This window comes from Strix aluco, chromosome 29, assembly GCF_031877795.1.
Source record: "Strix aluco isolate bStrAlu1 chromosome 29, bStrAlu1.hap1, whole genome shotgun sequence".
Taxonomy (NCBI): Eukaryota; Metazoa; Chordata; class Aves; order Strigiformes; family Strigidae; genus Strix; species Strix aluco.
The window spans coordinates 2,903,754-2,926,643 of record NC_133959.1 but is presented as its reverse complement, the minus strand read 5'-3'; the positions used below and the strand labels follow the sequence as shown (position 1 = coordinate 2,926,643).

Sequence of the window (22,890 nt, the reverse complement as noted above, 5' to 3'; positions counted from 1 at the left end):
ACCACTGTCTGGGGCAGAATAAGGGCACCAGCTTTGCAGGAAAACTAAAGGAGGAAGAACTCGTGGTGGACACTGACTTTCTGAGGGAAAAGCTGGTTTTGAGATGCATCCAAACTAGTCATACTGCCTTCCACGGCCTCCCAGGATCTGGACGGAGATCTGCTTATTTAGGGCAAATTTTGAGGTTGCACGAGCCCAGGCAGCCAGCCTAGTGTTTAGCAGCAGAGGCAAAAGGCAGCTTAAAGGACTTGCCTCTGGATTATAAAGGACCAAGACGGTGCCAGGCAGAATACCACGTGCCAGGTGTCCCCCTCTGTCACAGAGGACGGGATCTGCTCTTCCACCATCCCTTCCTCTGACTTCCCACACAGTAAGCTGCCTACGGATTCTCCAAGCCTTGAAAACAGGGAGAGGAGGACAGTCACCATTGCCATGGTAATGACAGAAAACACATCCCCACCTTCTGTCAGGCCACGTGTGAGAACATGTGTGTGCTTTGCTCCTCTCCCGAGGGCTGGAGGGAGCTTTCTATTCTAAACAAGCAAGCAATCATCAAGGGTCTTCTGCAATTTTAAAATGCCGGATCTTGGCTGACAGCTGCAATTGCTACATCTCTAACAAAAGGGGACTTGGCACACAGAGGAAATGTGATGTGAGTTCTGCAGACAGGCTCCTGGCTTCTCAAGGGACAGAGATGATCTGGAGGGGGGGGGGCTTTTTCTTTGCTTAACCCTTTCCCATAGCTGACGACCCATGATTTTCAGCTTCAATCTGAGAATGTCGCACCCCCATCTCTCCCTTCTGAAAATGCCAATAACCCTGTTAGATGTGAAACTCCAAGACCTCCTGCAGGTGTGAACACAATTATCACAGTTCCAGGGTACAAGCTATTGTGTAATTGGGGAATTCCAGGACAACTGTTGCTAAGACACAAAAAAAAAAAATCTATCCAATGTTAGGAGGTTCATATTTAGCTGTTATCTCTTTATACAGATATATTAATTAGGATTATTATTGTTTTTGTAGCCTGCAATACCCCTGCAGAATTTCATTAAGAGGGAAGAATATCCCTACTGAAAGAGTTAGTAGAAGAAATGCAGAGCATGCCTCTCAAGAAGCTGTTATAAGGGAATTAGTTTAAAGGGCAAGGGTTACAAATCTGGACATTAGCAGGTTTGGGGTTTTTTGGTTTGATTTTTTTTTTTAATTGAACAAACTTACCAAAGGTCTCTGAATGTTAAAAAAAGTGAGGGGGGGGGAAAAGAAAAAGAAGTTTGTTATAGCCAGTTATTTAGAAAACAGAAGACACACACAAGACACAAAAGGTTTTAGTGTTTCTATGATGTAAGGTGGCTGCAGGCTGCCTCCTGTTAATCCCCCCTAGGTGGCACGGCTGAGCAAAGGACATTGCCTCCTGCTTTAAATGTCCTGAGACTGCTTGCATCAGGGTCAAGCTAAAATATCCGTTTCTCTTCCACCACCAAGACCACTTAAACTCTTAGACAAGCTGGGTCTCTAAGGCTGAGATGTTCACGTATATCTAAGGGAAGCAGGAGCCTAGACAGAGGTTCTTCCCATTCTCCTTTGACTGACAACTCAGCTTTTGATTCAGTCAAAACCCCCAAGCATGAATAGATTTCCAATTGCTTGGGAAGTTCATCTGGAGATGGAAAGGAGAAGAAATAATACTGGATAGAGAACAGCCACTATGGTTAATGATGTATCACCTGTTTCTCAATTATATTGAAGACTCGTAACATAAATGGGTCCCCGGGATGATGTGAGTATAATGACCATGGTCTCAGAGGTCCACTTACATTGCCAGCAAAACATTCAGTTTTAATATAAATGAGAACCAAATCTGGACACACCTACCCAATTTTGCAAAGCTCTGTGCATGACATCTCACTTGTACCTCTTAATGAGCTAATATGCATGTTTGCCACTAACTCATATATCGATATAAATTCAGTTCTTAACACCCTCTGTAATAAAGCAGCATGACTGCTATCCTGAAGACTTCACTTCCAGGGTAGAATCTGGGTGACTGTCCTGTCCTGCTGCTCTCACAGCCTGTCCCAGTCTCCATCAGGGCTCAGTGTCTTCAGAGCCAACACGGGCGCTGGCCTCTATGCTAAATCTGTTAGCACAAGGTGCAGCGATGAAGCTGGGATTTAGCACCAGGGTCACTCCTCCTCCCTGCACTCCTATTCACAGAGGGCTTGTCAAACACCCGTTAGTTGGGTGTAATTGTTAATCCCCAAGAAGCTGGGCTGGAGTCATACTGATGACCTGTGGGCGAAAGACACTGAAGCTCATTAGCCGTGTCCTGAAGCATCCAATGCCCTAATATGCGCTAGTGCCACATTTCTGGCAGCAAAGTTTGTTTTCTGGAAAGATAAATGTATTAAATTAAATTCTGACTTTAGCAGCACTTGCATCATCAGCGCTCAAACAGGCATCGCCTTGCACATCACACTCAGGTTACAAATACACACTTGAATCTGCCCTGCCTTGGTCTTAAAACTCCTTTCCACTGATCAAAATATGAACGCAGTACGGATGATCCTGATGCCAATATGTTCTGCACTTTCACAGGCCTGTGGATCACAGAACATGCAAGTTTTGAAAGGCTATAAAAGCAGATGAAATAGGAGAACTCAAAGTCCTGACTGTCCAGGAACCTGCACTCCCTTTCACACAAGCAACAGGTTTCTACCCCTAAGGACAACAGGGATGCTTCAGGGTTTCATCATTTTACTAATTCAAAGCAGCTCTAAATGACATTAATTCTCAGCAGGTATCTTCTGATTTATCAGAAAGGTCAAGAGTTCATGCTGAGGCTAACCAATTCACTGGAATAAAAATGCAGCACTCAGGTGGCTTTAAAGAAAACACCAGATCAAACCCAGTTAAAGAGTATAAAGGCATTCTAGCAAGATGATAAATGTATTAAAAATAATCTGCCTGTGCATTACTCACACTTCAGATCATGGTCACAGAGCATGATATAATTCTAGTTTACCTCTCATTATTTATGCTGAGTGCTTTTTTTTTTATTTGCATTTGCCTCAGCTGTTATGATAAAACAAGGAGGTCAATCTCATCTGTGTTTGTGGGATTCAACAATCCATTCTAATTCAACAAAGCAGTTTAAGTATCTGCTTGTAAGTTTGCTTCACTGAGTAAGGATGCATTTATGCAGGTGTATAAAAGCTACACTGAACTGGAACTGAATCTTTTCCACTGGTGGCCCACAGAACTGAAAGTCTTTATACAGAATCTTTGCCAAACAAGGCAAGAGAAAAACCAGGCGGTTACATTCTCTGATGTTAAGATCCAGCGTTACAGTAGTTAGAACTGATTTCTTCAGAGCCAGCAGAGGTCTGGGCAGAAGCAGCCAGCTATCACTTGACTGGCTGACTTGTAAAATGTTTAATATGAACAGAGCAACCCCAGTTGCTTCACTGAAGCCTCTGCTTTCCCATTGCCTGCAACAATGCCATTCTTTTGCCAAAAAAGACTCTTGAAAATGCTCCATCTCTCTTGGCCAAAGGAATGTTCTGAGTAGCTGAAGTGACGCTAGTGCTTGCTAGGTCCAACCACACAGACACGTTTTCTCTAGGCTGGGTCAAAGCAGTCAGTCCAAGGAGTATTTGAAAAGGATTATTTCTCAGGTTAGTTTTTGTCAAAAGGTAAAACTTCTAAGGCTTGTTTTGTATTTGCAGCTATCAGAGAGAAATTAGGGTTTTTTTTAAAGTTGAGAAATGGAAGTGCTTCATCAGTAATAGTCAAAACCAAATACACCTGTGCTCTCACTGCACACACACACACACTCGCACAGCGAACTGGCAGATTTAACAAGTATAAAAACAGCTCCTGAAACGTGACTATTAAGAGATGTCACATTGACACACACACAAAACAACACACATAAAACAAACAAAAGAGACAGATGGACAAGCAGATGGGGAAAGACTGAAAACTGACAAGAGCCACGGTGCTGGGGTACATCTGTTCATGGAGATCCACTCCATGGGCAGTGCCGCTGAGCACCAACGGGTCACTCCAGAATGCTCACAACTGCTCTCCAGCGATGACTGCAGGGACTTGGTGCTGGAGAGATCCTGCAAGAACTGTTCTTCAGCGCCAGCTTTGAAAGGCTCAATTTACACCAACAGGATCGTGCTTTGACAGTCAGAGGCTGCCTGAGCTGTGGACCCTATACCAGATGCATGTGGCCTAAAATGTCATGTCTGCCGCAGCGGTTTGCCTTCTTCCTCACCCAGTTCTTGGTCTGAGGAAGAAACCCTCAGGTCCCATCCAGTCCCCAGTTCCCCCTGAGCTGGAAAAGCACCATTATCCAGTGAACTAGTTACTGCGTCTCCTGGACAGGAACCAGCTTCCCTGCTCTGACTCCCTTTATGTCAACAAGGCAGTAGGGAAGGCCAGGAGGATGGGTTGGAGGAGAAAATGCTCCAACCCCTCCCTGAGTAAGAACGTGAGTCCCAAACCCAAAGAAAAGCTAATGCCCCAATCCACATCAGTGGTGCCTGTGTCTATCAGCCCTCTCTTCTGCTTCAGAAACCTCTGAGCAGTCTCTTCATGCCTCTATCTAGGTCTCAATTCATACAATCTCACGCAGAGACCTTACCTGATCTCAGTTGTTTTATTCTCCCATTGCTCGCGCTGGGGTCCACAGGCAGGAAATCTTTAAACCAAGTGATCTCTGGGTCTGGATTCCCACTGGCTGCACAGAGCATTGTGGCTGTTCGTGTCCGCTCCACCACTTTCAGCTGGGGCCCCATATCAATGTTTGGGAAGCCGGGAGGTAACTGGTCCTCTGGGGTAGAGAACAAAGGACGAGTGGTTAAACACGTACTAGGGACTGGGGCAGCTGAAGGAGCTGTTCAAGGGAACACACCAAAGAAAGCATCGGGCAGACTTGCTGCCCAGCACTCTGTGCAATGCAATTTAAAACAAGGCTACAGTAAATGGTCCATAGATGGCTTGTGAAAACACATCATACAGTAAAATTTAACAGCTTGTCCATTTTGTGTGACTGTTCTAAGGTCTCACAAGAAGATTCTACATTTAAATGCAATCTATTCAAACCCTTTGGGGCATGGGAGTAGTCATTCCAAAGTTTCTCCAGGTCTTGTGCTGAATCCCCGTCAGGTGACTTGCGCTTTCTGTTTAAAAGGAGGGGTTAATCTTCCCCCTCCAAACCCCCCAGTACCGAACAAACCACACGAGAGAAATAAAGAAAGCGACTACGTGAAAAGGCCTGTCAAAGACACCGTGGAAACTAGGAGAGAAATGAGAGGAAAATATCATCCAGCTGTAGTTACCAGAGGGGACACACATAACAACAATAAGCCAAGTGCTGTCAGACAGGGTGTGATTTTTAGATTTATTAATTCAGAGTGCTGCTGCCCTAGAAGAAGAGGGATGTGGCACCAGCACCTAGAAGACAAGCTCAACTGAGCTTCCTGCTTCCTCTCAATCTTGCCTTTGCCTTCACTAATGAGGGCGAGGAGGGCAACCCTAACTGATGCTGACTAATTTGTGCTAACTAATATAAAACCCCAGTGCCTCCCCCATAATCTTTGTCACAACCTCCTAACTCAAGTGGAAGAGAGCTGTCTTATGCTGGCTGATACAGCTCCAGAATGTGCCATTTCTTTTCGCCAGAAAATCAGTCTTTGGGGGAGGGCAGCTGGAAGGAAGATGCTGGCACCAGGGTGAGACTTCAGAGGGACTCTCCATCATTTCAAATGAGGCGCGTTGAGGAATCGCAGCCTCGGGAATCTATGGCATTGAATCCATCCCAAAAGCAGGTGAGGGAACAGAAGGGAAATAACATAAAGGATTTTTAAAAGGCAGGTTTTTAAAAGAAGTAACATACATCACCATCAGTCCCCCACTGAAACCAATGGGAGCTCTCACACGGCAGCAGAAATGGGCTGGAAACCTTTGCCTTGGTCGGGAAACATCCTGGCCAACTGCAAACACAAGAGCTCATGTCCTGCTGCCGGCGCGTTATGTATCAGAAGGAATGGAGCCAAACTACGTATGGCTGAACCCATGGTGGATGGTGGAACAAGGCAGAAACCCAGTGGCCTGGCTGTGGTGGGTGCCTTTTTCTGTAAGCAAAGCAGCATCACCAGATCCCAGTACTGCTCTACGTGAGCTCCAAACCCACATGATTTGGGTAAGAGCTATTTCACACTGCCGTGCCTCACGTTCAACTTCTAAAAATCAATGAAATCATGAAGGCAGAGCTAAAGGTTTGTGTGATGCTCTGATACCTGAGGCCAAGAAACTCTTGTTTAATACTGTTATTAGCAGCGCACAGCTACTGCAGAGAAGAAAAGGGTTTAAATGCCTCAATTGTGTGTTTAAAAATGTGCATTGTTTCCTTCCTCTGACCATTGTTGGAGAGTTATAAAGGATCTATTGTGACTCACTGGAGAGCGAAATGTATTAACCACACCTCTCCTCATCTATCAAAAGAATCTGACCACAAACAAAAACACGTACCATTTTATAACTGCTAAAGTAATACAGATCTCCCAGTACGGACAGACTTACAGTTGTATAAAGGCGAGTCATTTTGGTGCATCTGAAGCACCTCTAAACCACGATATCACCTTCTAAATTAGAAACATAAACATCTCTAACCAGGGACTGAACCAAACCTTTTGAGATCTCAGTTCACCAGGCTGTGCTTGGGCACTGTAGGAGTCTCCAAACAGTGTGTGCTCTCGCAGATCATGTGTGCTGCAAAACCCCAGCCCCCCCCCCAAAGTGAGCTCAGGACAGAGGGGCCCTGGGAATCGCTTTGCCTTTGCACAGCTTTCAGCCAGGCTTTTAACGTCTTCTCTTCCCTTCTGCTATTTAACCAGGCGGTGGTGTGTTGTTAAGGAGCCGCGGAGCTGCTGCCGCATTGGCTGCAGATGACATCATTATTGATTACTGCTTTTATCCTGCTCCCTGGTGATGCCACTCCACCTGGCTCAAACCCGTGTCCGTTAATTTCATCAACCAATTAATCCACAGAGAGAATAAACCTCTTGACTGGCAGGGTGGGTGTGTGAGTGTGTATGTGTGTGTGCACGTGTGTGTGTGTTGGGGGAGGCCTGGTACAACTATTATTACTGAGTGTTTCTAATTAAACAAAAATGTTAATCTTGCAGCACAATGTGCAGAATTCCTCTGAGTTTAATTAAAACAACTGCGACTAGAGGCGTGATCAGATTTGAGGATCAGATCAGCGGAGGAAGCATCTCAGAACATCACATATTGCACTGATTCAAGTGCTCAGATTTCCTTCCTGCCAGGAAAGTGAAACTGCCTTCATCCCCTAACAATTGGATTCCCTGTAATAATGCAATTACAACCTCAACTCAATCCCCACAAGACATGCACACACATGCCCTGCCACCCTCCCCATCAATCCCCAAACATCACCCCAAACCTGTTACCAAAAAAATAAATGAGCAATGGCTTGCATTGTGAATTCTCTTTCTAAAAGCAGCCCAGGCAACTGCAAGAACAAAAGAACCAAGATGCAAGCTGAAGATGCTTCAAGGGCACATCTGGGCAGCTGCCTGCTGTTGAAAATCATGCTATCTTACGCAGGCAAATGTTTTCACGTGCTGCACTTGCCATATTAACAGAGCACCCCAAACACCTTGTTCATACCTGCTCTGAGTTGTTTAAAGCCCCCCCCGCCCCGCCCCCCGATGAAAAGCTGGTGAATTACCTCAAGGCCACTGAACAAAGTAGGGTGAGAAAGAATAGGGGAGGAGGGAGGCAGGGAGAGAAGAGAAGAGCACTTCGGTGTTCATTTATAATAAATCCTACCAGAGGACATGCCTTGTGCTGGGGGACACGCCTCGAACCAGCCTGGGCGCATGCACTGACAACAGACGGTCGTACAGAAAAAGCAAAGGTCGCCAGCTACAGCGAGGGAGACCCCGGTGCTCGCTGCCTCCTTGTCACTCTAGAAGGTGGCAGCTCAGTGTTTAGATAATTAGCTGTGCTGGAAATGAGGATGATAAAGAAAGATAAAGCGGGTGTTGCTGCTGCTCTTTTTCCCGCAGGGTGTGCACAGTCGTTTAATAATTTAGAGGAGAAGGAGGGTGTGAGCATGTACAGACGTGCTATGTACCGAATGCAGAAAGCCACAGTGAGGATGCTGCTGAAGTGAAGAAGAAGAGTAATTTTTCGCTCTTCTCTGGAGATATGCGGCCAAGCTCATGGATGCTGGCTGGTCTCTAAGCAGCCAACTATCCTCACTTCAGGGTGGAAGGACCAAGAACACAGAGATGAAGCAGCTTGAGTGACACCAGTTTTAAGCAGAATCAGGACCAAAATCCAGCACTCCTGAAGCTTATCCCCGTTCTTTTCATTAAATTTATGAACACTTACAGATGTCCCCTCCCCAGCAGGTACCCTGGCATTATGCACCTTGTGAAATTACATCAACGAGTTATTTCCATCAATGTGCCTTAGTTAACTGTTATTACAGAGCCAGATATAATTTTAATACATGGAGGAGTCTCAGTAACATGTTCCGTCTGTTGATTCCATTTATTTTGATCTGAAAGCTTTACTATGAAAATAGTAATAGCCTAACAACGTTACTAAAATTTGCAGGCTTATACACAATACACACACACTTAGATATGTGTGTTGGACCCCATAACAGTGCAGGTAATACACTGTATTAATGTATCCCGATGTACCCTCCTTATAAAAAGGCATCTGAGTGTAAATTGCTCTGACATTATTCATAAGCTACAGAACTAATCTGCTTTCAACGTTGCCTGATTTTCAGGTCACTACCAAAAAAAAGCAAACCAAGTCAAGTTTGAAACAAGATTGCCAAGAATTTTTCAAGTGGCAAGGTAACATTTCAGAGGGGCCAGCTTCTCTTTAAGAAGTGCTCCTGTGGGACTCGATGATTTCTGCTGAGCATCTAGGACGGATTTTTGTTTACCTTTTGCTGATCTAAAGCCAACAATTACAAAAAACAACAAAACAGCAGGGATCTTGCTAGAACTTTATACATGCCCACACCAGATGTCCTCTTGGAGTAGGAAACGTGTGAGGAAAATTTCAGGCCAGAATTGTTAGAGAAATGTATGAATACTTCATAAAAAGACTTCAACAGGGAATCACTAGAAAAAGAAGTTCTGAAAGTCTGCCCATAGCAGCCTGAATCATACTCCAGTAGTAAGTACCACAGACCTTACATGTCTAATAGCCAGTTTTCCTCAATTTTGCAGAGTGCAGTAATCATTAGGATAAGACAGCACTGGCCAGTATGTGGGGAGTGATGTATTGGGGCAGAGTAAATTTTGTTCCATTACATTTAAGTGGACCAAGCACTGGCTTTTATGGGATTCATGCTGCATTTCCTAACAACTCACAAAGGGTAACCTCCACAGAACTCTATCAGCTTCACCAGAGCAAAGAACTAAGCCAGTGTGGGCCCTGCTTGAAACCCAGCTTGTGCCTCCCAGCAGCGGAGGCAACGCAGGCAGAGAGTTGCAGCGAGGCTCCCCTGAGGTTCCCTCAGCCCACTCAGCTGCTGACAGCATAGGACAATCCTTTGCAGCATGAGAATCTCTGTCTCAGGCTACTAAAGAAGCGGAGGGAAAGTATAACCTGTATACAAGAAACAACAATAACAATAAAAAATATGTGTATCTTTCCTGGGAGCATGGAGCTTAAAGAAACTATACCACCTGGGAGCTGGGGTGCCTGTACCAACTAGCTTCCTTTCTGCCTAAGTTATAATGAAAAACAACAGCAGCTGGAGTCAACAATAACTGGAAAATGCTTCCCCAAACCACTTTCTTTCCTTTTCTTTGGGCTCTACAGGAATCAGGTTTGCAGGCTCTATGTCTAGCCAGCTGTGGAAAGAACAGCAAGTCTCCACAGCCCTATCAAAACTCACCTCCCTTGAGAAGCAGAGCAGGAAGGACAAACAAGCCAGCAGAGCTGGTGTTCAGAGACTTTGTGTAAGCTGAACGGTGTCCATCACAAGCTCTGCTTCTCAGAAGCTCCCAAAGGTTTCCTCTCCTGCAGCTTCCTGTTTTTAAGTGAATGCGTGTGGATTTCTATCAGGGTCTGATCCAGGAGTAGTCATGTGCATAAGCAGGATGGGGTTTACTCTCAATCCCTTCAGCAGCTGCATCTAGCAGGGAAGAATGCATTTTTTTCTCTTCTGTTCATGAGACTGCTCTGGTGTTGAGGAAATGCTGTAACTGTTCACGCGTGTGTATACGGTGAAGGTACACACATGTATGTCTAACTGTGATGACAACAGCACAGCCAACAGGCCGCAGAATTACTACAAAGCCCATCCTGCAGAGTTTGTAACAGCTGGGGCCCAGGTTTCCATACTCCACAGTATGCCAAGGTAACAGCTTCTGCAAATGACAGCTCACATTCATCTCCAAGCTGTGGAGCAGCTCCCATCTTTATGTTAAGCATTAGTTCTGAAAGTGAGAGAAGAGAGACGGAAAGGAGGAGGAGGCCTTGCAAGGAAAGACAGAGAAAAGACAAACAGGAGAGTGGGTGAATGCAGAAGTGGGGAGGAAAAGGAGAGGAATAGATGCCAGCATGCTAACTTTGTCATTGTGGAGATTAGTGGATTTGTGCTTGGTCCTTTTAACTTGCCCAGCACTTCAAAATGCAGATAAGGAGGAGACAATCTTTTCTGTGTGAAAGCTAGGGAAAGATTAAGGAAGACATAACTCCAACTGAGCATGGAAGGGGAGGATATGCTATAAAAACTGCTTCCTTGATGCTCTTCAACAGTGTCTTGGCCCAAGCCTGCAGCTAATTACTGCTCCCCCAGATTTAATGAACTGGGTACCCTAGGTGTTCTTGCACAGGCAGTTAACAAAGCTACCGAACAAGGCCCTGTTAGGCAAACAGAACAGGAGTGCTTGTGAAAGCAGCACAACACAGGAGCAAAGCACACAGGGATAATGTTCTGGTGGGATCAGCAAAGTGCGTAATTAGTCAGGCGGTGGGGAGATGTAGCTCCTGTTCTGTCATCTGTCTCTCTAGCTGACATGTGAATGGTGCTGATACCGGAAGGAAGAGCTGCAAAAAGACATGTACAAAGAACCTTGGTCCCTAAGGACAGCCACTGAGCTCAGCTCCTCATTTCCCATACATTGCAGCTTTCTCTTGGTGGAGAGTGCCTTAAAAATGCTGTGAGAATCCAGGGAATTGGCGAGGGCAGCAGCTGGAGGACAACCTTCTCTCTTGCCACTGCTTGTAGCTAAATCAAGGGGTAGAAACTTTGAATATGATTGCAGGGGCACTTCTCCCAAACTGTCACAGCTCCCAAGAAATATATGGGAATAAGTGTGAAGAACAAGGCTCCCAGCCCTCTGGGATAACCACAGCTAGACACACTCTTGTCATAAAGTGCTGTTCCAATCTCCTGACAGATACATCCCACCACATACTGCTAACAGAAGGTTAAATGCCATGCCAGGCAAAGGAGCTACACAAAGATTTAAGTGCACCTACACAAATCTGTCAGGCATGACTGGACCACGGGCCTGCACGCTCAAAGGCAGCCAGCACCCTGATAACACAGAGCCTGCCAGGTGGGCAGCAGAAGGGATATTCCCCGCTACAAGGAGAGGTCAAGGGCTTTGCCATTTGCCCTTTATGTCTGGTCCTTATTTACTGCTACACGTTGGGGATTTGCACACACATTTTGCTCTGCACTACTAAGGATGTGCTCGCTGTCTGTTCAAACAAAAGGATTTAAGATGCTTTTGGAGGGAACACTGAAACTGCTGAAGAAAAAGCAACTGGCATACAGGCAGAGCTACCACTTGGCCTTATGAGGATCACACACTGCCTGGAGCACCTAAAACTCTTGTTAGCCACGCTCACTGCAGAAATAATGGTTCTTACTGCAAGTACTCCTACTCAAAAGCCTGTGGCTTTTCTATAGCACCTCCTGCTGATGGCTTCATCAGTAGCCAATGCTCCCAAGCCAAACTCCCTTCAGGAGCTCTCAGGCAGTTATCCACCACAGCCTTTCTGCCAGGATCACTTCCATTGCCCTGTGGTTTGAACAGAGAACACCATGCATCTTTTCCCCTAAAATGGGTCAGTTTTAGCAAGCAGCCTAGCTTAGTGTTTCACACAGCGATTTTACAGATCTCCGGGGTAATAACAGTAAACATCCAGAGGCATCCACAGCAATAGCATATTGTTCCCTCCCCCACATCAAGTTCAGAGAGCATATTTCAAACAGATGACATGAAGGAGGCATCCATGTAAACATCCTCTATAGTGGGGACAAGTGAAAACAAGAACCAGAACAAAATGGAGAGGGGAGCTGTTTTCTTGGAGAGTGCATGGAACAAAGGACCTCTAGAAAGAGGGAAGGTGCCCAGAAGGGCAAAACAGGTATCCTGCATGAGGGAAGAGGCTGGTGCTGCTACCAACTGCATGAAAGCCCAGGCAGATGCCCATTAAGTGATTAATCTCAGCCCATTAAGTGATTCCTTAATGAAGAATGTCTTCTTGGGTGTCTGGATGAATGGTGCCACATTTGAGGAGAATGATGGGGAGGTTTCTGGTGCTGCTCATAAATCTGGGGAAGGAATTCTTACTGGAAGAGAGGGAAGATTGTAGAATCATAGAATAATTCAGGTTGGAAGGAATCTCAGCACATCATCCAGTCAAACCTCCTAAAGTAGTCCACTTTTAGCTTTGTTTCTTACATAGCAATTTTATGACTTTCTAGGGTAATAACAGCAAACAGATTGGGCAGGTCAGAACAAACCAAAAAAAAGGAGGACACTGTGTCTTGACCACAGATTTTTTAACAGCCTTCCCACTCATCCGATAAGAGAAACTGAAGAGTCCCTTCTCCCCTGTGATGCTGACACGTGGCAGGCAGGCATGCTCTTTACCTCGGAGGACGGTGAGCTTGGCATGGACGGTGACCTCCCCATGAGGGTTTTGAGCAACACACTCATAAATGTTCTCATCCCGGGGAGTCCGGAGGGGCTGGATCCTCAAAACAGCACCTGCACTTTCATCAAATTCAATTGTCTGGGGGAAAGAGAGATACACACATAGTAAGCCTCTTTGGGTTGCAAGTAGAAGGTTCATTCCTGCTTCTAAAGGAGGCACCAGCATATACAAGCACGCACACTCACAAACACACTTCAGCAGCTGCCTCACGATCCCCTACACATAACTGACATGGTCAACTTGTCTCTCCACTGACCTCAAGGTGACAGAAAACTGTCACACGCCAAACCCTGCCTCCGACCACTGACCCACCGAAACTGCTACGTACATCTCAAACGTTCTGAAAGAATGAGCCATGGTGAAGGTGTGTGTGTGGGGGGTGTTCAGCGTACAACTGTCATGAAGGAGAAGCAAACAGACCAACTGAGAACAAAATAAAAATGAACCCCCGCCTTGTTCCTTCATCTGCATGGGCAGCTGACACCACAAAGCTCCTCTCAGCACACAGCTGCCTGGCAGGGCCGAGTCCCACAGCGAATTCCACAGGATGACCTCCCAGTCCTTGTTCCTCCACTCTCATTTCTATCTAAACAATGCCAATTGCTGGGGTCTGGTTGCCAGCAACTGTAATGCTTACTCCAGGCTGTCCCAGGGTTAAAATAATGAGCCATGGATGGGTATGAAAGGTGCATTTACAGAGCTGAAGTACCACAAGCTTAGTTGGGGTTTCTAAGGGAAGGAAGAAGGCAGCTTTATATTATATCCCAGGAGGGGAAAAAAACCAACAAAACAAAAGAAAAAACTCTAATAATGTAAGCGAGCCAAGTTCTCTCTTGCTTTGGAACAAACCCAGCTGTTGACATGGCCAAGAGCTTGCATTTCACTCCTGCTGTTAAAACTCCTCCCCTTCCAAAGCTCCCTTTATTATCGGGTTTGAGAATGGCCAAAGAAGAGCCCTAGCTGCTTTGTGTCAGTCTCAGACAGTTTACACAGACACAGTTTTCAAGGACATCTCTTACCTCAAACCTCTGAGAGTTCACTTTCTTCCCTTTCTTGTTCCAGGTGACCCGTGGCTTTGGGTCTCCAGTCGCTTGGCATACAAAGGAGGCCACCCCTCCTGACACACCAATTTGGTCCACAGGTTTTTTAATGAACACAGGGGGACCTTTAAGAAAAAAAGAAATATCATCATTAGCACAAGGAAAGCCAAACTCTAATAATCACTGTTTGTAATTAATAGTAACATTATCACCGCTATTCTCTAATGATTCCAGATGAAATTAAACCTCTTGGCCTTTTAGGAACAGTCTTTACCTCCAATTTACATATGAAGAAAGTACAGCACAAAATGATTAAGGGCCTGATCCTACAAAGAGATTTCAATGCGATGATGTTGCAAAGCCTCTTTTACTTCTCAAAAGTGGACTCTTAAACTGTTTTATACAGGGGAAATTGCCTTTCCAAAGCCCATCTAATGATCATGACCAAAAGCTGGTAGAGCTGAAAACAACATCTAGAAACACTGAACTGCACTCCCCAGATCCTAGAAATGACCAAAACACCAAGGAATGGGGGGGATTTACAGGAACACACCCAAGGCAGGGGTACAGGACCATGAAATAAATGGAGCAGGAACTTGGCACATAAGAGATCTTGAGGATGATGGTGTGAAACAGGCTGATGCCCGTGGCTTTAGGATGTGAAACCTCCTTGCCTTGTAGCACCTCTGTTTTCATCTGCAAATCTCTCCTCTGGCCCTCACTGGTACATTTACACAGGAACAGGTATGCCATCCCTTGGAACAGGCAAGTTGACAGGATACAGCCCATAAAACAGGAGTTGTGATCATTTCAAAACAATCCAGTTGTCAAGATCAAGAGCATGGCAGCCATGTCTGCAGTCTTCTCCTGCAGTTCCCCCTTCCCCTCTTCTCACCATGAGACATCTGAGAAAAACAAGGAGTTCATGCTGCTGAAATGAGAAGCCAGAAGCTCCTCAAACTCCTCTCATAACCAGATGCTCAAAGGTGCAGTGATGCCTGAACAAACACACTCAGAGCCTGGGGTTGCATTTTAGCCAGCCTGGACCCAAAGGAACCACACTTGAGCTCGTAGCACCTCTCCCTCACCCCCCGCCACTGATTTCCATCCATGTCTGCCTTTAAGAGCACCTCTGCAAGGAGGGGGGAGGATGCTGGGATGGGCTTTCTGACCAAGGAAGGTGTCAAGGGCCTTCTCATGAGAGGAAGATGAGGCCAGGAGTGTTTGTGCAGAGCCCATACTGCTTCTACCCTCAAGGGTATCCTCTTTCCATGCTCTAACCTGTTTCCCCTGCAGTTTCCTCTCATCTAGTTAGTTTAAAATTTATTGAAATATTTAAATCACAAGGCCACAGCTGTGTTCAAATAAAATCATTCAGATCATAAAGTTGCCGTCTGTTATTCTTGAGAAAAGTAGACCACATGACTCCGAAATGTGTATATTTATATGTACATACTCAGAGTCTATAAAATAAGATGTAAACAGCCTACCAAAAAGCTTAAGAAGAGGGCAAATGGTAGCTAGAGAGAAGTCTCCAGGGTCTTTTAGGGGTCGAAAGACAAAAGGAAGCGTTCTCCCCTTCCCTGCCTGGTGTGGCCAGCAGTATATAAATAAAAGCCACCGAGCAAGCTCATGTGATGCAATCAAGCATTTGTTTCCATGCTGGAGGTAAATACTATTTGCTGGAGCTGTTTACGTCCCACCGAATGCTGTGTGTACAAAGCATCGGATTTATAAATATCCAAATCTATATTTAGAGGTCAGAGTCTTTTTTGCAATGTTACAGCTAAAGGTTATCAAGCAAGTCCCACTGGAGGTACTGGCACTGGGGGATCTGTCTTCCATTTGAGAAAGGCAAAACAAAACTCTGCTTCAGGCTAAAATATAAATGCTCACTCTGCCCACAACCTGACTTCCTTCCTCTCTTCTCCTCAGTTCAATATCTGAAGAGTTTGCAGAAGTCAATTCTGAAGGTACAGCCAAAAACATCCAGGGCTTTTAAGAACACTTTATTGATGCAAGTTCATTTCCTAAAATAAAAGCTCCTAATAATCCTTAATGTCACATATACATTTAAATGGGTGCAGGCAGTATGACGAGAGCACAGCTGAGGAGAAAAATAAGGTTCTATTTCTGTCCTGAAGAAAGGGACAGTGCTCTAAAAAAATAGTGAACTTGGAGTCATTGCTCAGCATCCCTTTTTGGGGACCTCTGTTGACTCAGTGTGTGGTAAGAGGGAAGCTGAGCTGCTCTGGGAACACTGCTTTCCTGAGCTCACTGCGATGCTGAACTGCCTACGATAAACTCACTCTTAGCGAGAGACAAAAGAAAAGAAACCAAACAAAAATCCCTCTCAATCTATTCGATTTTGCTACTCACTTGGAAAATTGGTGAAAATCAAAGCTAAATTGTTGATTTTAAAATTGCCCAAACCTGTGAGCTCCAGACTTTGATTCTTCCCCCCTGCCAAACCACCCATTGCGCTCCCCACCTATGCACCCCTAGTCACTGCAGCACTTGTCACTCCAGCCCACGCCAATCGCAGAACAACCCTCTCCCCTCTGGGAAAGAGAAAGCCAGCGCTATCGCAGGCAAGGTGGTGATGATACAAAGCTGAAACAAATTCCTACGTGCTGCGTAGGACTGCCACAGCTCTGCCGTGCCAGGTCCAGCTCGCAGTGAAACATGCAGTTAGAGTTCAGTCTTCAGCTCTGCAAATCGCTCTGAAAGACTCCAAAAGCAGGAACAAGGTGCCATGTGAAAGTGAAACACTATCAGCCTACTCAGAGGGGCTTATGTGTTTCCTCTCATTTGCCAAGATTGCAGGACCTCAGTTTTAAATAAATAAATAACAATCAGAGATAGGCATTTTCCAGATGACATACTTGCAATCCAAGAGATTTTATATCACTTCATGGAGAGCTGAGAACAAGTCAGTGCTGGAAAGACTGAGTTTGAGTTCCATCTAAGTCCAATGGTCAGAGGAGGTTTTTCCTTTTTCTCTGCTTGCAAAGTAGCAGAATCTGGTTTTTTTTTCAGTATCAAAACAGGAATGGAAAAACCTGGAGCTTAAAAGAATTTTCCTACTACAAGAGGCTTCCTGCAGGGTCTGGGTCTCCGGAGAGAAGGCTGAAAAGACCAGATGGTTGCTGTGTACCTGTGATTCTTCTCTACAGCTTAATGGAAAGCCATCAAGTCAAACCGAACCTTTCACTCCTGCCCACCGCCTACGCACTTCCCAAAAGCAACAGCCAGGGCAGGCGACACGCTGGACAGTTGCCACAGACTGTAAGGAAGAGACACATATTCACCATCCATTCCGTCCTCTGTAATTGCATCCGCAAAGACGATCAGCACACACACTGTCTGCCCTCTGACCTAACCTCTGCCACCCGTTCCAGACAGCTCTGCTCCTGCCCTGCGTCCCCAACTGCTGTCGAGGGCAGCTGATGGGACAACGCACTCACCCTCCCGGTCACCCCTATGCAGACAACCTCCAGTTGGCTTCACTTTCCAAAGCACAGGCCTAGAGAAACATGGCTGGCGCCGGCATCTGTTCAGAAGGGACGCGATGCACATTTGCTGTTGGGATTTTGTGAATTCTAAGGCAGGTTTTGAGAAGAAGCTGTGAGGTGTTAAGGGTGCGGTCTCCTTCTCATCCCCCAAGGCACACACACACACAGGAGGAGCACAGTATGACATCAGCCCACGTAAAAGGGCTGCACACAAGGCAGCTTTCCTCACAGAAGAGGAAAATGCTGCCGCCTCACCTCTCCTTCCTTCCTTCTTTCATGTGACACCAAAGCAGAAAAAGTTTGTCAACTGCAGTCATGTAAAAAAAAACCCACAACCAACATCTCCCTGCTAATGATACACAGATGACAAACAGTCTGAGAAGCTTTACGGCAAGGAAGCTTGAAAGATGAAGGAGTGGGGAAAAGGAGGGGACATCTCACCCTTTAAACCCAAATGTCCCTCAGGAACTGCTGCCATGGTGAATAGCGGGTGATGGACGAGGAGCGAGAGCGACAGGCCAGCTACCATATGCCTGTCTGAAACATCAAAAACCAAAGACAGAGAGAGGGATAAAGAACCCAGAGGTGGTTTGAGGGGTGGGAGAGAGGCAGGAGCACAAACGGGCTTAACATATCTGAGCTGACAGCTGAAGGGGACTGGGGTGCAGGAGGGAGAAAAAGAAAAAGGACAGTTATGGACTTGTACCATGGATCCTTCTTCCTTGCCTCCAAGGAAGCAAGACTGAGATGGCTGTCCCTCCTGCCAGCACGGCAGGTGGGTTTATGGAGGGACAAGGTTAGGGGTACATTTAGCCTTCACAGACCACAGGGTAGGAGCAGCTTTCTCTACACTACCTCACTATGTTCCAGCCACAAAATGGGAGAGCCAGCCTGAAAAGTTGAGGGGAAAATTCTCACCAGATCAGCTAAGGCAGTCCCTGGCAGTGCAGAGGGCTGTGTAAAACCAGTATGGCAGCTGCCAGCCCAGTTCCCAGCTCTCCAGGTAGTTTCAGAGAAAGCCAGCCAGAGTTAGCCCAAACGGGGAGGAAGAAGAGAGGCGGGTCCCGGTGGGGAAATATTGACTTCCTTGAGCCTTTCTGAGAGAAAATTGATTCTCAAAGCATTTTGTGCCAGCCTGCCAGATCAATACCCTGACATCCTCTCAGCCGCCCTCAGCCAAACGCTGTGGTGCTGGCTCAGGAATACGGGACAATTTGGGAAATGTATGGGGTTGGCCAACAAGAGCAGACTGAAGGCAGCTCCCCACCCCTCCAGCCTGGGCTGTATGAGCACACGCACATGGCCAGAACCTGCCCGACACCGTGAAGCTCTTGAGGGAAACCCCTCAGTCCCGCTAGGCACAGGACCGCCAGCACACAGCCCTCCACCTCTCCTCCATGGGGGAAGAGAAGATCACACACACTTTGCTGCCAGAATGGCTGAGACACCCAACTGTGACCCAAATTGCTCCTCCCTCCTAAGCTACAGCCTGCCAGCTTTGGGGCAGGACCAAGGCAGAAAGGGGCTCCCACAGGGAGAGGGACAACATGTCCACCTTGTCCCCTTCTACCCACTCCCACAGGGGAGGCCTGGAGGCTCCACTGCCATAGTAACAGGCCTGTCTTGCACCCACAGGTGCTAAGGAAAAGGCCAGATGATGGTCCCCGACCACGTTACTGTATTATTTGCCCCAGTTTTGGGAGGGAATGGCAGTGTGTGCGTAAGCTGTCGCTCCACCCTGCAGGCTCTCCCTGAGGGGCCGCAGAGAGGCGCCTCCACATCTCTGCTTCCTCCTGCCACCCCCCAGCCCTCTCCCCTCATCCCCAGCCCCACAGCGGGGACCTGCTGCTGATTTTAGATGGCAAAATTCACCTCCGCACTTAACACCCCCACTTCTGCAGCCCACTCCTGCCACCCCCAGGAAAGCTCCTCAACAATGGACCACAAATAAAGACAAACCACTTATTCTTTCATCTGGCCCCAGCACAGAGAGCAGCGTGAGCCTGACTGAAAGGGCCCCTCGCCCACTGCAGCAGTAATCCATGGAAACAAAAGAAAGCCAGATACAAAACGTGTATTTTAAAAGGTTTTGCTTCCATTTTCGGTGTCCCCGGTTCCTGCTGTCAGCGCTCTGGTGAAGGCCCACGCACCGGTCCCGCTGACCGCGGTGCCAGCACACGAAGAGCCGGGTTTCAGCTCCTCCGTCACTGGTGAATAAACACTCGTTATCCCCAGCCTGGGGAGCGGAGGGGGCTCGCCGCTGTACGCACTGTACCTGAGACCCACCACAGAAACTAAAGCAAAAGCAAGAGCACAGCAGGCAGGCCATTTTCTTGCCGTTCCCTCAGCTTAGCACAGCCTTCTGAAACGCGTACGGCAGCCGTCCTTTTCCCCACCGTTGCTGGTTGACCTTCAATAAACAGCCCTGCGGTGCTGAGCTGGACATTTCCCTGCGGAGCTGCCCACCGTGAGAGTGTGCCCACGTTGCAAGAGAGATTAAGCCAATGACAATCTTTATCCTAGCTCAGAAATACCGAACAGATCAAAATTCACCCTTTTTTGTGCATATATATACACATACATATATGCACTTCTACCTTTCAAGAACAAAGGTAAAAGATGAGACCATTAAGCCACTGATGGTCAATGTTATTTTGCTGTTAGTATTAGCACACCCCGATTTGCTCGTCCAGGCTCCAGATGATTCCCATAATCGGGATTCAGATTTCTGGCTCTGACGCAAATTCGGCTGACCTTGGGCACTCACCCTTCCCCGCACCTCAGTCTGCCACACACAGCGCAGAGGTGACAATCCTCATTTCTCACACCTGCCTGCCTGCCTGTCTTGGTCTAGACACTACAAGCAATTTGGAGCAAAGGGTGGTCTCTGAACAGATCTGTTCAGCACTCCCCACCCTAGGTGGTATTGCACACAGCTACAGCCTCTAAATACTGTAATACAAACAAAAGAAAATAACCACCAAAAAACCACTAGAGGCAGAATTCTGAGATCTTCTCCCACATGTACTTCTTGGTGGGAGAAAAAGGTAAAAAACAAAAGCCAGACAAAGTTTTGCAGCCATCCAACAACCAGCTTGTGTTAGCTTGAACAGGGACATCTCTCTCCATTTCTCACACCCTGCTAACTTCAAGAGCAACCAGGAAGGAATCCCATGGCATTCTCAGCAGCATGCCAAGGGTTAAACTCCCCTCTTCTCCTCTTCCTCCTCCCCCTTCCCTTTGGTTTTTGGGCTAAAACTTTCTGCTGATCTAGTGAAACTCCATCTCTGCTTTCCACAACTGCTGACAGGCTCACAATCGGAGAAGGAGCACAAAGTACTCCCCCAGCTACAGCCTTGGGCAGTAGCGCTTTCATCTCCCCTCCTAAAAACCTCTCCAGGAATGCGAGATCTGGGTCCGGCCATGCACGGAGTGTTTGTTTGCTGGTTCAGGAAATGTGTTTTACACACATGTGCTGCTGCATGCAGCAGATACATGCCCTGTGTTTGAGGGATGGGAGTGCTGAGCAGCTGGGGACAGCCTGGGAGGCACAGCCAGAGGAGCAGAGGAACGGCTTTGTCACACCAATGAAGGGGGGAGCTAAAGAGGAGAGCAGAGGGTAGAAAGGATGGGAAAATCAGTGGGGATAAGGAGAGAAGAGATCAACAGGGAGAACGCAAGAGAACTGGAGCACGATGGAGCGAAGGGAGGTGTTCAGAGCCAGAGCAAGGAAGTGAAGATTAGATAGAGGAGACAAACCGCGGAGCAGATGAAAACAGGAGAGAGCAGCCAAATTTGAGACAGATGGAGAGTGGGGAGCAAGAATGCGATGTTTGGAATGGGTACGTATTTCAAAGCAGCGGCATTAGGGAGCGGGGGAGCTTGCAAGAGGGGTAGAGGCAAGAAAGATGGCTCCATAATTTACATTTTTCTTCATGAGAGGAGTGAGAGCTGCAAACTGGAAGCAGGACTGATGCAGGCTGTGGGGAGGGTCTCTATGGAGACACTCAACAAGATTGAAAACACCCCTTGGAAAGGTCCTGCAGAGACTCTGGTCCCCTTGAAATCCAGGGTTTTACTGACAGATTTTGCACTTTTTTTCCCGAGGGCTGTTTCTCAGTGCCTCACAAATAAAATTAAAATGAGGGTTTTCTGACAGAACAAACAAACAGGGAGTGAATTATATTCCATTTCCCCGTCAATAACTTCTCCCCAACCCAGTCGTCTTATCATCATAAAAAGTCCATTAAGCAGTAATTGGGGAGGCAGTAGAACACAGGGCTGGTCCATGAAACAGAAGCACGCTCGCTCCCCAACTGGCCTTTTCTGGGAAGGTAGACAGGATAATTATAGGCTTCAGACAGAGACTTCCTCTTACTGTCAGCAGCTCTTGGCTCCCTTCAGGGAGATGGGACTGGCAAGGTTGGGGAAAGGAGGGTAAAAAAAGATCGAGGACGTTTTTTTAGAAGTGAAACGCTATTCCCCTGCTGCTGGTCCACCAAAGCCCTTACCTGACTCAGAAAAGCTGGGCTATATGCAGGTGAATGCAGGCTTTTCCCCCGCTGGACACAGGGGAATGTCACTTGAAAGCTTACCCCGTCTCCTTTCTTGCAAGGCCCCAGGGAAGGAAGGACAGCAGTGAAGGATGCAACCCAGCACAGGATTTAACATAAGCAGCAAATGGTTGAGAAAGATCAAGAACTCATTTCATATACCTTTACTACACTGGCTGTCCAACAACCCCAACACCCGCTCCTTTCTGACGCCCGCCTGTGCTGCCAGCTCCCACCTTTCCCCTCAGCCAGGATGAGGCAGCAGCCCCTTCATAGCTAGCACCATGCCAAGCTGTTCTTGCCATGAAGCTTGTAATTTTGGGGATCTGGCACATCCATGCAGCCTTCAGGCTCCTATTTGCAATGCACTTAGATACAGACCCTTTGGAAGAGGAGGTACGAGCCTGCAGCAGTAGAGGCAGGATGGGACTGAGGCTACCAAAGATCTATTCCTAGTTCTGACACCCAAGGTGAGAAAAACTACATTATCCTGCCTGCTGGAGGGGAAGCATAATCCCTCCTTCTGGTCTATTTAAACTGCTGGTTTTCAGGGATGGGACTGTGCCTTATTGCATGGGAACAGCAGCTAGTATGAAGTCACCCAGTTTCAGCAGGACTTCTCCAGGCCACCATCGTACGTCTGTAGGTGTGGAAAGGATCCACCTCTCTCCATAGCACAGAGGGTGTTTGTCACAGATCAGTCCCAGCCCCAGTGATGGGCACCCTGATACAGCCAAGGAAAACATTCTT

General features: G+C 47.0%; 1 protein-coding gene across 20 annotated transcripts in view; it reads right to left on the bottom strand.

The window, feature by feature from the left end:
• Positions 1 to 22,890, bottom strand: part of PTPRS (protein tyrosine phosphatase receptor type S) — a 162,781-nt gene that overhangs the window by 66,438 nt on the left and 73,453 nt on the right. For all 20 annotated transcript variants that reach the window (XM_074809089.1, XM_074809088.1, XM_074809087.1 and 17 more), the window contains 3 exons: positions 14,052 to 14,197; positions 12,969 to 13,110; positions 4,655 to 4,843 (listed from right to left, as the gene is read on the bottom strand). In XM_074809089.1, the coding sequence (XP_074665190.1) occupies positions 4,655 to 4,843; positions 12,969 to 13,110; positions 14,052 to 14,197 (477 nt within the window). The remainder of the gene's footprint in view (positions 1 to 4,654; positions 4,844 to 12,968; positions 13,111 to 14,051; positions 14,198 to 22,890) is intronic.